Consider the following 16782-nt stretch of genomic DNA (forward strand, 5'->3'; position numbering starts at 1 on the left):
CCAACTGGCCAACAAGAATGGGATAACAACATGGAGGCCAAACAACAGGATTGTCAAAACAAAATGACAAAATTGGCCTTACATCTACATGAGACACACAGAGTCAATGTCAATGTAGTTAATCAATGCCATGACAGTATAGGTACATACAATATGATGGGGACTAATTTCGCTACTCAAGAGAGAGATCTTGGGAGTCACTGTGGATAGTTCTCTGAAAACATCCACTCAGTGTGCAGCGGCAGTCAAAAAAGCAAACAGAATGTTAGGAATCATTAAAAAGGAACAGAGAATATCTTATTGCCTCTATATAAATGCATGGTGTGGTTGCCTCATCTAAATATATATATATATATATATATATATTGACATTGGAAAAAGGTTCAGAAAAGTGCAACAAAAATGATTAGGGGTTTGGAACAGGTTCCATAAGAAGAGATATTAAAAAGACTTGGACTTTTTAGCTTTGAACAGAGGAGGCTAAGGGGCGATATGATAGAGGTCTATAAATTCATGACTGGTGGAAAAAGTGAATAAGGAAAAGTTTACTTATTCCCATAACATAAGCACTACGGTCACCAAATTAAATGAACAGGTGGCAGGTTTAAAACAAAGGAAGTTTTAAACTGTACACAGCATACAGTTGGCCTGTGGAACTCCTTGCCAGAGGAGGTTGTGAAGACTAGGTATGTCTACACTGCAGAGGTTTTTTGAAAAAAAAAAACCTTACAGACACACAGCAATCGCGTTCTTTCGAAAAAAAATTAAAAGAACAGAGGGGTTTTCCCGACATTAGTAAACCTTTCTTTGAGGAAGAAGCCTTTTTCCGAAAGAGCACTTTCAGAAAAAGGCATGTGTGGATGGGGAAGAGGGAGCTCTTTTGAAAGAAGAGGAAAAAGCACAGGTGCCCTGGTGGTCACTCCGTCCATAGTAATCACAGCTTAAATATGAGATAGAATCTATTCAGTGTGGATTCTATCTTTCTTCTTTTACTGTGTAGAATAGTAATAGAGATGCAGCCATGTTAGTCTGATGTAGCTGAAACAAAAGACAGAACTATGTAGCACTTTAAAGACTAACAAGATGGTTTATTATTTACTGTATTTATTATTTTCCCGAAAAACTTCTTCCGAAAGAAGCATGCAGTCTAGACGTAGCCTAGGACTTTAACAGGATTGAAAAAAGAACTAGATAAATTCATGGAGGTTAGGTCCATCAATGGCTATTAGCCAGGATGGTAAAAATGGTGTCCCTAGCCTGTTTGTCTGGAGATGAATGACCGGAGAGGGATCACGTGAGGATTACCTGTTGTGTTTACTCCCTGTGGGGCATCTGGCATTGGCAACTGTTGGCAGATAGGATATTGGGCTAGATGGACCTTTGGTCTGACCCAGTATGGCCGTTATGTTCACTGTGGTTGTTTCATTGACTGTTGTTGGCTTTCAGAAATCATCCTACAAAACCCTGTACTCACAATTCAATTGGTGCAATCATGCCTGCTGAGGACCCACACCACAAACATAATGAGCAAAGTGAAGACATGCACAAGCAACATAATTACTGTGGTGGCTGTACACCAAGATAAGATAGGTTGACTCAATTTTGTAGTGTAAACATGCCCTAAATTCTCTGAAAAATCAGATCATAGGTGCCTCAAGTTGTGTGCCAAAAATTAGTGGACACTCTTGATAGTTATCTTTTGCCTCAGTTTCCCTCTGTAAATCATGGGTCATGCCATCCCCTTACCTCACAGAAGTGTTATGAAAATAAATCAATGCATGAGTAATCTTAATACTCATATTTCCCAACTTTGCATGCTTCATTTTGCAACTGTAATGTTCCTTCAATGTCATTTTTGTATGTGTAAAAATGTATTAAAATAGAAGGAAAACCAATGGGATGGATAATCCTGATATTTATGTATCTTTTCTCATCCATATATTTTTTGTTTAAGTGGTTACAATATTCTATTATCTATTTATTTGCATTGTGGTAGAGCCTAGGAGCCTCAGTCCTGGACCAGGAACCATTGAGTGAGGGGCTGTATCTTTAGGGCAGGGATTTTGTTTTCTTCCATATTTTGCAGAACACTGCTAGTGCTCCATGCAGTATTATAATAATAATACTCCTCAATACCTTTGTTGACAGTGACTTAGTATATTAAGATCAAGGACATTTACAATCATAAGGACACTGAAATCAAAATGGAATCTGTGGTCTGAGAGACATTTTAAAATGGAACCCAAAGGACTGAAAGACCTTTTGCTGCCAAAATCATCATCTGCACACGGCACGTGGCTGTGCACACCGCACCACGATGCTGCACTCAGCACTGATCTGTCTGCACACAGCACCATTTTGTGCACTAGAGATGCTCTTGCTGCTTTCCCGCCTTGGACCTTTATAAACCCAAGCCCCAAAGGAGTTCGGGTTCTGTTCCATCTCCACTTGTTTGGTTTGGTTCGTCCATCTGCTTGATCACTACAGCAGCCTGCTTTCCTAAGACTGTGGTGAAGGCCCGGAATCTACTGTAGGATGGATCACCATCTCCAGCTGCTCACAGGTGCTTCGGCCCACCACTGTGGCGATTGCCCAGTCCGGTGGACCCCAGCTACCTGCTTCCACAGAGTAACACCTTTGGACTCCTCAGTGTTCCTCCCTTGAGGCTGTCAAGCAGCCAACAGGTAGCAGGTCCTGAGCCTCGGCTGTCACCTCCATCCTAGACAGACTGAGTATAGTTTATGTTCCCTCATTAAGGGTGAGGGGTTGGTTTTCTTTGTACAGTGTTGTGTTCTGGGTTTATAGTGTCATCTGTTGTATTCAACATATCTTTTAAATTTGACATTCATGTCTGTTTATTTTGGACTGGAGAAATCCGCCGGTGATAGACAAGGTGGTTTCCAGGTCGGACCACCTTCTGGACAAAGGCATTTACCATCTAGTTTGGCCCCACACCAAATTTAGCTTACTAGTGTGCCTTTGCTAGTAACACCTTGAAATAAAACCAAAATAGTGTTACTATGAAGGTATCAAAATACATGGTTTGGACCATTAAATGTCATTATTAAAAGGTTTTAAAATCTGATTTGAATGCTATCTGGGTCAAAGAACATTTATAAAATGTGAAAGCTATAGTGGGTAAGTGACTCCACAATGTATACAGAGACATAAAAACAGACATAGCTCATACTTGTACAGAGTTTAAAAAATGGAGATCTAAGAGACCAGCTGTTCAATCCTTTGAATTACCAGGTTTCAGCTAACTTGAGAAAGATGTGGCCCATCTACGTTTATAAAGTTTTATTGACAGAGCACATGTAACAAACTATGTTACTACTATGTTTATTTTGGGTCTGCACATCCTAAACTCAAACTCTGGTCATCTGAAGAAGTGGGCTGTGCCCGTGAAAGCTCATGATACCATCTGCATGTTTTGTTAGTCTATAAAGTGCTACCAGACCATTTGTTGTTTTTTAAATTTATCCTGTCCAGACTAACTCGGCTACCCCCTGAAGCTTATGTTACTACTATTGTATTTAAACTGAATCAGGGTTAAATCAAGGCTTCCCAGCATATTTTTTCTTTTCTGCCAATAGAAGCAAAAAGTTATTTAATGTAGCTGGGACACAACTATGTTTTATATTTGTGTTTAAACATGGTTATATTTATATAATATTCTGTCCTGTCCTCTCCCCAGGGTTAACTTTTCTGTACCCCAGTTAAGGAATCTACATTCTAACCCTTTTTAAGTTGCCAGATCTCGATTTAGGCTGTAACACAGTAATTTAACATTATTATAGAACAGTATTATCCTGTCCACACTAACAAGAAATCTACATCTTAGAATTCTGATGCTCCTGCCCATGCCAGGGAGATATGCTACAAGCATAATGATGCTGGCAGAATTTGTTTTTTTTTTTTTTATAATTTTGACAGATTTGTCTTTTTGAGCATTTAAAAAAGATTTCTATCAACTTAAATTTTCACAAATGTGGGAAGTTAGGGGCAGAGAATGACAGTAGATGCTGAAATTCTAAAAGTTTTATAAAACACAAAGGCTGTGTCTAGACTGGCCAGTTTTTCTGGAAAATCAGCCGCTTTTCCGGAAAAACTTGCCAGCTGTCTACACTGGCCACTTGAATTTCCGCAAAAGCACTGACTTCCTACTGTAAGAAATCAGTGCTTCTTGCAGAAATACTATTCTGCTCCCGTTCAGGCAAAAGTCCCTTTTGCGCAAAGCTTTTGCACAAAAGGGCCAGTGTAGACAGCTCAGATTTGTTTTCCGCAAAAAAGCCTCCCGATCGCGAAAATGGCAATCGGGACTTTTTTTGCGGAAAAGCGCATCTAGATTTTCATGGATGCTTTTCCGCAAAAAGTGCTTTTGCGGAAAAGCATCCGTGCCAGTCTAGACTCTCTGTTCCGAAAATGCCTTTAACGGAAGACTTTTCCGTTAAAAGCATTTCCGGAAAATCATGCCAATCTAGACGCAGACAAATAGTCAATGTCTATCAAAACACAAATTAGGCTCCATGCATGTGACAAAATGGTTTTTACTCACTACAACTTATACCCAAATAAATCTGTTAGTTTTTAAAGTGCCACAGGACTCCTCGCCATTTTCTTACTATAGAAATGGGAGCAGTGCAAGATCTTTAGCTGGACACAGAAACGTTTACCAGTGTATTTATTAAAGATGTAAAGGAATAGTCGAGTCAACTACTTGCATGCCCTCCCTCCCCCCTTTGCTGCCTCAATAATAGAGGCAGCAAGCGGGGGGTTGGGTGGAGGGGAGAACAGAAGCCAGAGCTGGGAGGAGCCAGCTTAAAAGCTAGTTCCCTCCACAGCACCATCTGTGAGGAGGCAGAGGCACAGGGGGGTTACCTCCTAGGAGTGGCATGAGCCAGGACTGCCCCTGGGGAGCTAACTCTGCTGTCTAAATGTAGTAGTTCCCAGCTTGTGCTGTCCCCAGGAAGTAACTCTGATGTGGCAGCCCAGCTCCTACTCCATTTAAACTGAAAAGTTGCAAGTAGTTAATGGAAATTTCATCGATTACTCCATTAGGTGATGATCCGCAATTTAACATCAGTAGCATTTATCCCAGTGTTAGGGTTGCCAGGTGTCCAGTATTAACCCCGACAGTCCAGTATTTTCATCTCCTGTCTGGTAAAAAAATTCAGAAAATACCGGACACCTGAAATGTCTGGTATTTTCTGATTTTTTTTCCCAGCCAGGAGGCAAAAATACCGGACATCTGGCAACCCTAGTGCCCAGGCCCAGCCCCTGGCCCCGACACCTCAGACCCTTGCCCCTAGACCCCATGGTTACCTGGTTCCGCAAGGAAGCTAAGTTCTGGCTTGAACAAGAACACAAAATGGCCAACAGCAAAAAGTCTAAAGACCAAGGGGAAGCAATGAGTTCCTTGGGTCTTAGTGCTCAACCACTCCCGTTCCTATCCCTATTCTAACTCTGCACTCACTCTGAAAGGGACCAAGCTGTTTTAATGCCGTTTCATTATTTATTTTGCTTCATAAGTATCAGAGTCCTTTTTTTTTTTTCCTTGTCAGAATTTTTCCGCAATGTTTTTTTTTTTTTGGGGGGGGGGAGGTTGGTATTTTTGGTTCAACCATCTGGCAACCCTACCCAGTGTATGGTGACAAGCACGCACATCTTTAGACCCACCTAAGCATACCCGGCGACTGGCACATCCATTAAAAACAGAGCCCAGCTGATGAAATAGCAGTCAGATGGCAATGGCAGGGCATGCTCACCAGCGCTCGGTGGGTGTGTTTGTGTGCTGGACTAGTGTATGTTACGGCCAAGTATTTCAGCGATGCGGCTGGATTTCCTCTTCCAACCTGTTTCCACGCAGGAGGGTTTCTGCTCACAGAACCTGGCCTCCCCCGCGGAGCCGGGCGCCTTGGCAGCAGGCGTGTGCGGTGCCCGTGCGTGGGGGGAGCAGGCGGCGGGCCTGGGCCGGGCCGAGCCGGATTGGCTGGCCGGGAGCCGGGCCGGCGCGCTGAGCGGCAGCGCTCGCGGGTCAGGATGGTGGAAGCCTGGTACATGGACGCGTCCGCGGAGGACCAGAGGGCCCCGCACCGGCTGGAGCCGCACCGGCCCGTCAGCCTGCAGCAGCTGCGCCGCCTCGGAGTCTTCCACTGGAAAGTAGGCGGCGAGACTGGCCGCCGCGCGGGAGGGAGCGGCCGGCGCCTGCAGCCCGGGTGCCGCAGGGTCTCGCTGCAGCCGCTGGCGCAGCGCGGGCCCCGCCATCTCTGGTCTCCGCCCACAGGCGTGTTTACAGCCCGGCCCCGATCCCGGCTCCCAAACCGGGCCGGGCACCCGAAGGGGGCGGGGTGCCCGGGGAAAGCTGCTTTGCGATTACCCCTCCCAACGGGCTCTCCCCCGCTAGCGTCATTGACCCTTTGCCTTTCAAATTAACCCTGCGCCTCAGCCCCTGCCGCGCAGCCCTAGGACAGTAACCGCAGCTGTTTGATTGGCGCCTCCCCTGCTTATTGCTGAAGCGTTCACTTCCTTACCGCGTCTGTGCACCGCCCCATGGGGGCTGCCTGCATCTCTTGCTGCTACTGGAGACAATGGAGACCCGTCGTCATGGTGCAGTGCGGCGCAGAGACAGAATCTGTGCCAAAGGAAATCCACATGTAGGGGGTAGTCTGAAAAGCCTGTCTGGGCCCTGACACTGTACTTGGCAGATACTTGCTCCTAAAAGTACAAGGAGTGTCAGTGTCTCTGCCCTTGTAGTTTAAAAATCATGATTTGTTTAAGTAGAAGAGAATACCTAAGATCTTTGCTGGACTCAGGAGCATGTGAGCATGATTACATGTAAAGGCGGTAACATGCTTTCAGTCCTAGTGTGAGGTTTACTGTACACCAGAGACAATAAGTACGTAAACAGCTGAGCCTCTTCATTCCCCACTTTTTTAAAAATGAACTTAGATTATGGCTGAGGTCTGGTTTAAATGCTCAGATTGTACTATTTCAACTATCCCAGTATGTTAGAACCTTAGAGTTACAAACTATCTATTTCAACTATCCCAGTATGTAAGAACCTTAGAGTTGTAACTCTGAAATGTTCAAAAGTCTCAGAAGGGTAGCCTTGTTAGTGTGTAACTAAAAAAACCTTAAAAATTAACAATGGTTCTGTAGCACCTTAGGGTACCTCTACACTACAGATGACACTCAAAGCTGCTGTTGTTCATCTTTCAGGGTTTGAATTAGCGGTCTAGTTAAGACAGCTAATTGGAAGTGAAAGGGGTGCTCTAGTCCATGCGGATAACCCTGCTTTCACCAGGAGTAAAGGAAGTCAAAGGAAGAGTGTTCCTCCTTCGACTTCCTGCAGCGTGGACAGCGCCAAAAGCCAAGTTAAGCTACTTTGACTTCAGCTTCACAATTAACGTAGCTGAAATTGCGTATCTTAATTTGGCTTGTCCTGTAGTGTAGACATATCCTTGGAGGCTAACAAAATATATAAATAGTATCATGAGCTTTTGTGGGCACAACACACTTCTCCATATTTGTCATCTGAAGAAGTGGGTTGTGCCCATGAAAGCTCATGATACTGTTAATATATTTTTGTTACTTTCTAAGGTGCTACAGGATCATTGTTGTTCTGAAATGTTCATAACTCTGAACAAAATATTGTCATTGTTTCAAAACTTTACAATTGAACATTGACTTAATGCAGCTTTGAAACTTTGCAGAAGAAAAATGCTGCTTTTACCCATCTTAATTTACAAGAAACCTTGCCTTGTTACATTTTTTTAAAACTCTCCCTTTATTTTTAGTAGTTTAACATAGTAGTGTACAGTATTTGCTGGTTTTTGGTTTCTGCTGCTGCCTGATTGCATACTTCCAGTTCCAAGTGAGTTGTGTGGTTGACCAGTCGGGTTGTAAGTGTGAGGTTCTACTGTACAGCTAAAACAGAAACACTCCTGCCCAATGTGGGTGGAATCGGTATAAATGTGTTTAATTTGATTTTTAGATTGTCAGACAGTGAAACAGTGGGAAGTAGGTAAAAGAATTTTCCTAAGTGCAAAGCATATTACAGCCCTGCTGAAAGGATGAATATATATATATACATAAATACAATGAAATTTCTACTTTAAGGTATTTGGGTAGCTAACTGTGATCTCTCCTTCCCACAGGCTAATTCAAGGGGTTGCTAATAGGGATGTAAATGTGTAGCTGAGTACACGGTTAACCAATGAGCTTGGGCTCATCGGTTAACCCTCTTGATTACATGCAGACCAAACCCCTGCTACTTCAGTGCGTTTACTTTTACACAAATAAGCGCATCTTAACATCCTTCATTCCTGAAGAGAAGCACACATGTGTTGGTGGTGATCTGTAACTGCTGAGCTACATTTATGGAATAAATGCCATTTTGTGGGTGGGTCAAACAGAAAAACTGCATAATCAAGCAATTCTGCATGCAGGCTACAAGCCGGACAGTCTTTGTATCCTTTATCGATACACAAGATAGAATTCAGTAATTCCTGTTTCACCCAGACTCATGCTGGGTTCACTAATGCAAATAGCCTTTATAAGCGACTCTTACAAGCCTGATATGAGAAACTCTTTTAAGACTATGATATGTACCTGTGATGAGAGTTGCAAAGGTTTTTATAACATGGTATTTATTACATAAAGTGTAGGCTTACCAGTAGCAAGTCACTGAGCATACTGTTGATTCCTACCAAAAAACAGGAGAGCTGAGAATGTGGAATCTCAGAAGTCATTCTCTGCCCCTAACTCCAAGAAGTGGAGTAATAATAGACACTAAGCAAAAGAAAGTCTGTAACCAAATAAGTTTAATTAAGTTTTAAAATAATTAAGACATTCTCCCCCTCGCCCTCCATTGTTGTTGCCATCTTTCAACTGAATGTTTATTTATTTATTTTTCTGTCATGCTGCTGCTTCCCCTACCGAGGCTAATTTGTTTTGGAAGCATGCCTTGCCAGGGTTGGCAGGCTGCCTTGTGGGAAAGCAGTAGTGAAGTAACTACAAACAATGAGACTGTTTCCTCCTGGTAACTCTAAACTTCAGCAGTTGTGCAGGGACAATGACAACCTGGCTGATTAGTCATGAGGGACTCCCTGTGTTGTGGTGTGTGTGGTGGTATGGTGTTTTTGTGTGTGTGTGTGTGGGGGGGGGGGGTTGTTTGTTTTTTTTGCGAGGGAGGATGACACGATTCACTGGGATTCTGGCTCATTAAAGACAAACAGACTCTGTGGGAGCAGTGTCTGCAGGCAGATTGAGGTTGTTTCCCCTGTAGGTCCTGCTGAGACACCCACACTGACTCTGAAAGGCTTAGCTTTTTTATAATCCTCCTTTTTTCCCCTTTAAACTACACAACAAAGAAATGACTTTGCTGGACTTATTAGTTACTAGAATGTAACTTGAAATGTTATTTATATACTCACTGCCTGCACGTTTTGGAAGTGGCTGTTTGGGTATCCTGGCTGTCTCTCATGGATGTTTGTTTTTAATTCCTCATTCCCTCCCTCTCCTTCTCCCATGCCCTCCAAAACCTGTCACAGTTGGACGCTGACAACTATGAGACTGACCCAGAGCTAGCAAGGATTCGGAAAGAGAGAAACTATTCTTGGATGGATATAATAACGATACATAAAGATAAGCTGCCAAATTATCAAGACAAGGTAAAGCAGCCGTGGTTTGAATTTGGGAAGGGAGTAAATTCTGAAGTCTGCCACTAGAGTGTGCACCCGCTTTTAAAGTGCATGCTCACAACCTGATCTTTGAAGAATGGATTTTTCCCCATTTTTAAAAATCACATTCTTCAGTTTTTAGATTTGCAAATGGCTGCTTGGATTCTATTTCTAAAAAGACATGGGATTTAGTGTTTTCTGTAATTGCTTTCCCTTCAGTAGCTTACATCTGATGCCTTTTAGAATGGTTCCCATTAATAAGAGTGGTTCTCATTTGTCACATTGAAACTGCATGTTTGCCAGTGGCGCCCTGCAAACACTGTTAGATTATCATACAAACTAAGTTCAGACCAGTGCCAGCTTGCGGCTTTGGCAAAATCTTTCCCCAGTGAACTTCAGTGCAGCAAACCCTGAGTTTGGTCACTGCAGCCCTAGGACATGGTGGTAATTTTAAACAGTAACAAATTCCTCAGTACTGTCATAAATAATTTCTCAGTGTTTTCAGAAAAAGGAGGCCACTCTTCTCTCTCTTGGCCTTGTTGTCAAGGTGATTGATTTTCAGTGCTAAGAATATTTTAACACACTCACCATTGGCGGGAGGGAGGGGGAGAGATTGGAATGTCTGCCAAATTTATTTGGATGGGAATTTGAGACCTCCCATACATTTGAAATAACTTGTGAGCATGTTCACTTGGCAGTTTTCATAGCTGGAACATGCCTACAGCTACATGCACTTTGGGGATTGTCAGCCCACAAAATGTATTAGTTTGTAATTAGTGCTTTTGTCTCCAGTTAATTTTTTAAAATCTGTAATGTGTTAAACACTTGCAAGGTCTGAGGGATTTGTACAGTTCTCCAGCTCAAAAATTTTTTAATTTGGGGAACTAATGTCCTGTTTGCTTCAGAAACAGGAGGGGCAATGTCAAATTCTCAGTTATGAATTTTATAATGAAACGCCTTCCTCACCAGTTAATGTAAAGATGTGACACTCCAATTGAATGTGAATGATATGTAACTCAGGAGTTTGATGCCAATGGTGAAATTTCTCCATATATACCATGAGGCCTTGAGGAACAACTGCATTTATCACTTTCTTCCCTCCCCATGGCATTGCAGTAGTTTTCCCCCTCCCACAACTTCTCCTGATAAGTCCTCATGGGACTTCTTCAGAAGCTGGAATTATTGGTCCTAAAATGCCTGAATGACAAAGTATCTATCCTACCCTCTCAAAGATCTGAGAAAAATCTGTCTCTCCTGGTTAGAGTGTGAGGCGTTGGGTATGGGACTCTAGCGGAGGGGATGTCTCATGTTGGAAGTATGAAGCACTATGCAGCAGGCATCTTGCTTGGCAAGAATTACTTGTATTGTTTCCGTGAAGATGGTTAGACACACTAGGCAGTGATGTTGCATTTGGCTTATTCCTGTATAATGTGACGGGGGACTTTAGCTCTTGTCATATTTGTGTATTCTAGATAAATTTACAACTATAGATGAATATTATCCTACCAACCAGAGACCTGACTTCATGTGCAGTTGACATAATCTAGTAATGCATTGTTCAGACCTTTATATCTTTCTGGATTCCTTTGGAAAATGATTCCCAGACATTGGGAAACTATCTCTATGTGCAGTTGTATTTAGATTTATTTCTTTGCTTGTAAAACTTAAAAAGAAATATAATATCCCCTCCTTCCTATCCTAGCTAAAAATGTTTTATGAAGAACATCTGCATTTGGATGATGAAATTCGCTATATCCTTGAAGGAAGTGGCTACTTTGATGTTCGAGACAAAGATGACAAATGGATCCGGATTTTCATGGAGAAGGGAGACATGATAACTCTTCCTGCTGGCATATATCACCGATTTACACTGGATGAAAATGTTTGTACATGGCTTTATCTATTATACTCCTAATGATACATATTGACAGGCGAGTGTACAAAAGCATATTGCATATTGGTGATTAAGTATGCTATTTCAGATCTGCAATTCATTACATCAGAAATGTGAGGGATACAAAATGAATTACAGAACCTGAACTTGCACTCCTAAGTTACCTGTTCATATATAGCTCATCTATATGGTCATATCTGCCATCTTAGACCCATTTTGAATCTCGTGTGAAACCAGTTCATGGTTTGATGAAATCAGTTTATGGTCAGTTTTTATAGCTATCCATCACGCTGTCACTACAGTTGGCCGAGGAACGGAGACTTGTCTGCCTTTGTGATGTCAACATGTAGTCAACTACATGATTAACCGATAAGCCTGGAGGGAGACAGATTTTAAGTCTGCTCCCCATGAGCACTGGACCCTATGGAACTGCCTGCCCTACCCCTTCAGGGCGGGGGAGCTGCTCTGTGGGATGTTGGTGTAGCCTTTGCCTGCAGGGAGCTTGGACTCCCCCGCAGACAGGGGCTGCTGCCACCTTGAGCTGCTGCCTCTGTATCAGAGACAGCAGTGGGAGGTGGCAGGGGGCTCCCCAGGAATGGAGCCGGCATTGCACTGGCTGCTGGCCCCACCCCCGGGGACTATCGAATAATCATGTAACCACTAAGTTTTGATCTGGTTACATGATTAATTGAATAATCATGAATATGTAACATCCCTAGTCTGCTTGTGGGGAATACCCTTGAATCTGCAATCATTGTAGCTGCCTTAGTGCTGATTCCCAACCCAAATGTGGAAAATTATGTACTCAATTGGCACAAACTCCAACGTTTCATGTCTACACTTAGGGGGTTTATGCTGGTATAGCTACAACAAGGTCTGTGCCCCATTATAGGCAAAATTTGAGTGACTTACTTAAGGTCTTGGATTTCCCCATCTGTGAAATGGTATAATACTTTATCTGCCTTATAGTGGTGCTGAGGGTCTGATTAAGTTTGTAAAATGGTATATCATTGCTAAGGACCATTCCTACTACAATGGCCAGATTGCTAAGGAACACTAAAACAAAATAGTGATGGTGTAAAGTTCTTTAAGTACCTTAAAATTCTTTGAAAGATGCTACAGAAGTGCAAATTATCATGAGGCTCCACAGAAGTTGTTAAATTCTGTAATTCAGATCCCTCCAAAAGGAGCTGTTAAGCTATTTGCAGTTTCTTTCCATCCACAGAACTATGTGAAGGCAATGAGGCTGTTTGTTGGAGAACCGGTCTGGACAGCATACAACCGACCAGCTGATCACTTTCCAGCTCGAGGACAGTACGTGCAATTTTTGGCAGAAGTGGTGCAGTAATACTCTGAAGTCTAATGTCTGGAACTGAGAATGTAAATTGGGAAACTTGTATTTCAGTACCACTCACTGCAGGGTGTATTCTCTTTTCCCTGTCCAGCTGTGCTTTTCTAGCCCTGATGTTGGGAGGGTGAATACAGAATAGTGGACAAAAGTTAATATTCATTCTAGTCTGAAATGATGCTATCAAATCACCTAAGATGATTGTATTGAATTAAAAAACTTCTACGTTCTCTCAAAGAATCTGTACAAGATGAATTTACATCATCAGAATCTTCATAAGCTATTTACCTAGCTCTGCCTTAGTACAAATGTCTGTGACTTTGTTATAATGAATTGCAGTGATTTACTTTTGTAATATTTTAATACAATTATTTTTAACTTTTAAAAGTCTGTTATTTTCATGTCCTGACGTGAAGAACTCATAAGGCAATAGTATTTCTGGGACTTGCTGTTTGACATTGGACGAATAATTAACTTTGTTTTACTTTCACCACTTGTAAAATGGAGATAAGTAGAGTTACACACCTTAATCTAGAGGCTTGAGATCTTTAGACACTAAGTAATTAAAGAATTATTAATGAAATAAGTCTCCTCGGCAATATCAATAAATGACTGTTTTTTGTTGAAACTCTTGAAAGCTTGCCTAGAGAACAGAATGTTCTGACCTGCACAGTCCTCTGATGAGGTTGTAACTGGAATGAGGATCAAGGCATACAAAGTCTTCACTCCTGAGCAATATGTGCAGTTGTTTACAGCTGTGCACAGTGGATGCAAAGTGATACCTTTCCAAATTAGTAACATTTTAAACCAGGTTAGCACAAGTGCAAATGACTCCATAGGATAGTGGAAATGAAGGTCTGGGGCATTTCTGGGTGCATCTCTGTGGGCATAAAAGTCCTGCAGCACAGCTGTGGCTGGCCCAGGCTGGTAGTGTTCAGATTGTGGGTTAAAAATTGCTGTGTAGATGCTCAGCGTGGAGCCTAAGCTCCGTGACCCTTCATCCTCACAGGGCCCTAACCTCTGGCTCCAGCCTGAGCCCGAAGGCCTATACAGCAGTTTTTGAACCCCGTGAGCCTGATTCAGCTGCACCAGTTGTGGGCTTTTTATTTCCATGTAGGCGTACCCTATGAATCTTCATAATGTAGTCATTGGGTTAGGTTAAATCTGCCCGTCTTATTAAAGAGATTCTTCCATTTGTCAAGTTCCATTTTGTAAGAAAGTTACATTTTCTTTCTAGTGCAGTCTTTGGATTTATAAAGACTTGCAATTATTTTTAATCCCTTATATATTTCTGATAATGAAGTAGTGGTTTTTAAGAAAACATGCTGTATTTAGAATCTTAATCACAAATGTATACAGATATAGTCCCGAACGTCTGTGTGCTACTTATCATCCTAGCTACTATTAACAAATTAACTAGATTTTTAAAAAAGTCACAGTCAAAATTTTAATCACATCGTTAAACAATAACAATGCCAGTTTAAATTTATTATACATATTTTGGATGTTTTTCTACATTTTCAAATATATTGTTTTCATTTTCAACCCAGAATACAAACTGTACCCTGCTCACTTTAAATTATTTTTATTACAATTATTTGCACTCTGAGAAAGATAGTATCTTTAAATTCACTTTATACAAGTCCACTCAGTCCTACTTATTATTCAGCCAATCACCCAAGACAAACAATTTTGTTTACATTTCTGGGAAATTAATGCAGCTAGATGTTCTCCTCCAGTCTCTGATCTGGGTATGCTGCAGGGCTCACAGTGTGGAGATGTGCTCCTGCTAGAATTCCTCCTGGATTCTCCTGTGCTGGCGGATCACTTGGGATTGGGTGGCTGCCACAGGTGGTGTCGACTGACCCTCTCTTGCAGCTAGTCCAGCTGCGGAGAACAAAGAGAAGGTCAGTCATCCCTGAAGACAATGTGCATCAAGCCTTGCCCTCATCTGTGAGTTGAGACCGACAGTTCTCGGGTCAGATGAAGGTGATGTGCTTGAAGGAAGGCTTTCTGTGGCCTAGACAGGGGACTCTATCCTACAGGGACCCAAATGTCCAGGAGGAGCCTCACTGCTCCCACATCCCAGGGACAAGCAGGCATGGGAAGTTTCCAACTAGACTGGGATCCTGCAGGTGAGAGGGGGCCATAGGTGTCTGGGCTTGCCTCCATGCCGCGCACATGCCAGGTCCAGCAGTGGCGGCATCCCAAGGGGAGAAGACTTGTATCCCTGTCGGCTGGAGGAGAAGTGTGTGTGAGCAGCAGATGGTCCTGTGCCTCACTGTGCTGTCCCTGGGAGCAGGTGCTGCCCTGACCATGCAGGCATGCCCATGTGCGGCACTTCTGAGTATGCATGTGTGTGTCTCCATGTCCCCAGCCTCCTTCTAGTGGTGGCTTGTGGCGGGAGGCTGTCCCGCTCTGGTGCAGCTTCCTGGAGCTGTGTGCCCCAGATTGGCACTGTGGGGCGACCTGTGTGTACAGGCTGTTGTGCAATCCCCAGGCCGAGAGGGGTGAGTGAGGAGCACACCCCAGCCCCTCGCCACCTATGTGTGGGTGGCTACGTCTACATTGGCCCCTATTACGGAATAGGCATGCAAATGTAGCACTTTGGAAGAGGCAAATCCGCGGGGGATTTAAATATCCCCCGCGGCATTTGCATTTTCATGGCCGCCGCTTTTTTCCGGCTTGGAGATAAGCTGGAGAAAAGCGTCCAGACTGGCGCGATCCTCCGGAATAAAGCCCTATTCCGGAGGCTCTCTTATTGCAAGTAGGAATAAGAGATCCTCCGGAATAGGGCTTTATTCCGGAGGATCGCGCCAGTCTGGATGCTTTTTTCCGGCTTATCTCCAAGCCGGAAAAAAGCGGTGGCCGTGAAAATGCAAAAGCCTGGGGGGATTTTTAAATCCCTCGCGGATTTGCATCTTCCAAAGTGCTACATTTGCATGCCTATTCCGTAATAGGGGCCAATGTAGACACAGCCCTTGTGTGTGGGAGGGAGAAATGACACTCACCCGATGGGCCTTCCCTGGCTTCTGATGATGCTTGGGAGATATCCAGGGTGTGGGGGACCAGCTCCAGAGCGAGCATGAAGTGCTGGCTTGTGGTTCAGTTTCTCCTCCGCCTCCTCACCAACTGCACCCCCCCGGGGGGGCTATGATGGGTGTGTCAAGACCTGAGTCTACTGCAAAGGGGGAGGGGTGGAAGGGATTAACCTGCTCCCCCAGGATGTGGAGGAGCTGGGAGTAATATTGGCAGGTCTTGGGTGCCACCCCCAAGTGGGAGGTGCACTCCCTGGCCCTGACATGCTTTCCTCAACTCCTTCACCTTTATCCTGACCTGCCCCTAGGTGCAGCTGTGGTCTTTGCTGGCCAGGCTATTGGCCATGCGCTCGTAGATGTCGGTGCTCCTGCACCTGGTGCGGGGATTCTGGAGGTTTTTCTCCTCACCCCAGACCTGAAAGAAGTCCAGGATCTCTGCATCAGAAAGGAAGATGCGTATCTCTTTTGGACCCTGTCAGGGTCCTGGGAGCTGCCTGAGGCAGTGCTGGCAGCTGTGGGGGGCTCGGCTGGAGCAGTGGGCTTAGCCATGGCAGCACAGAAGAGGTGCAGGGTCCTGCTATGTGGCACAAAGTGTGCAGGGCCTGCTTCCTGATACAAGCCCTTTCCCTTCTGCCTGCAGCTTTAAGGGCAGCAGGAGAAGGGAAGCTGTAGAATGGCAATGAAGTGTGGATATTTGCTATGTTATCAGCAAAGAGGACATATTGGCCTCCCAATATGTTTAGATCTGAATCTTGCAAGATTGAACAGCTTTCCATCAAATCTTATGTGCAACTAAATGCCCTCAGTTGAGGCTACCAA

General features: G+C 43.7%; 1 protein-coding gene across 1 annotated transcript; it reads left to right on the forward strand.

The window, feature by feature from the left end:
• Positions 1-5936: 5936 nt before the first annotated feature.
• ADI1 (acireductone dioxygenase 1) lies at positions 5937-13511 on the forward strand. The gene is made up of 4 exons (XM_075923542.1): positions 5937-6162; positions 9555-9674; positions 11386-11565; positions 12803-13511. The coding sequence occupies exons 1-4, from the start codon at positions 6043-6045 to the stop codon at positions 12923-12925; spliced, it is 543 nt and encodes a 180-aa protein (XP_075779657.1). The 5' UTR covers positions 5937-6042; the 3' UTR covers positions 12926-13511.
• Positions 13512-16782: the final 3271 nt, after the last annotated feature.

The sequence above is a fragment of the Pelodiscus sinensis genome, chromosome 3, assembly GCF_049634645.1.
Source record: "Pelodiscus sinensis isolate JC-2024 chromosome 3, ASM4963464v1, whole genome shotgun sequence".
Classification (NCBI taxonomy): Eukaryota; Metazoa; Chordata; order Testudines; family Trionychidae; genus Pelodiscus; species Pelodiscus sinensis.

Coding starts and splice junctions, on each gene's coding strand:
- ADI1 (XM_075923542.1), top strand. CDS start 6,043: ATGGTGGAAGCCTGGTACATGGACGCGTCCGCGGAGGACCAGAGGGCC. Junction 9,675..11,385: donor TGCCAAATTATCAAGACAAG/GTAAAGCAGCCG, acceptor TTCCTATCCTAG/CTAAAAATGTTTTATGAAGA. Junction 11,566..12,802: donor GATTTACACTGGATGAAAAT/GTTTGTACATGG, acceptor TTCCATCCACAG/AACTATGTGAAGGCAATGAG.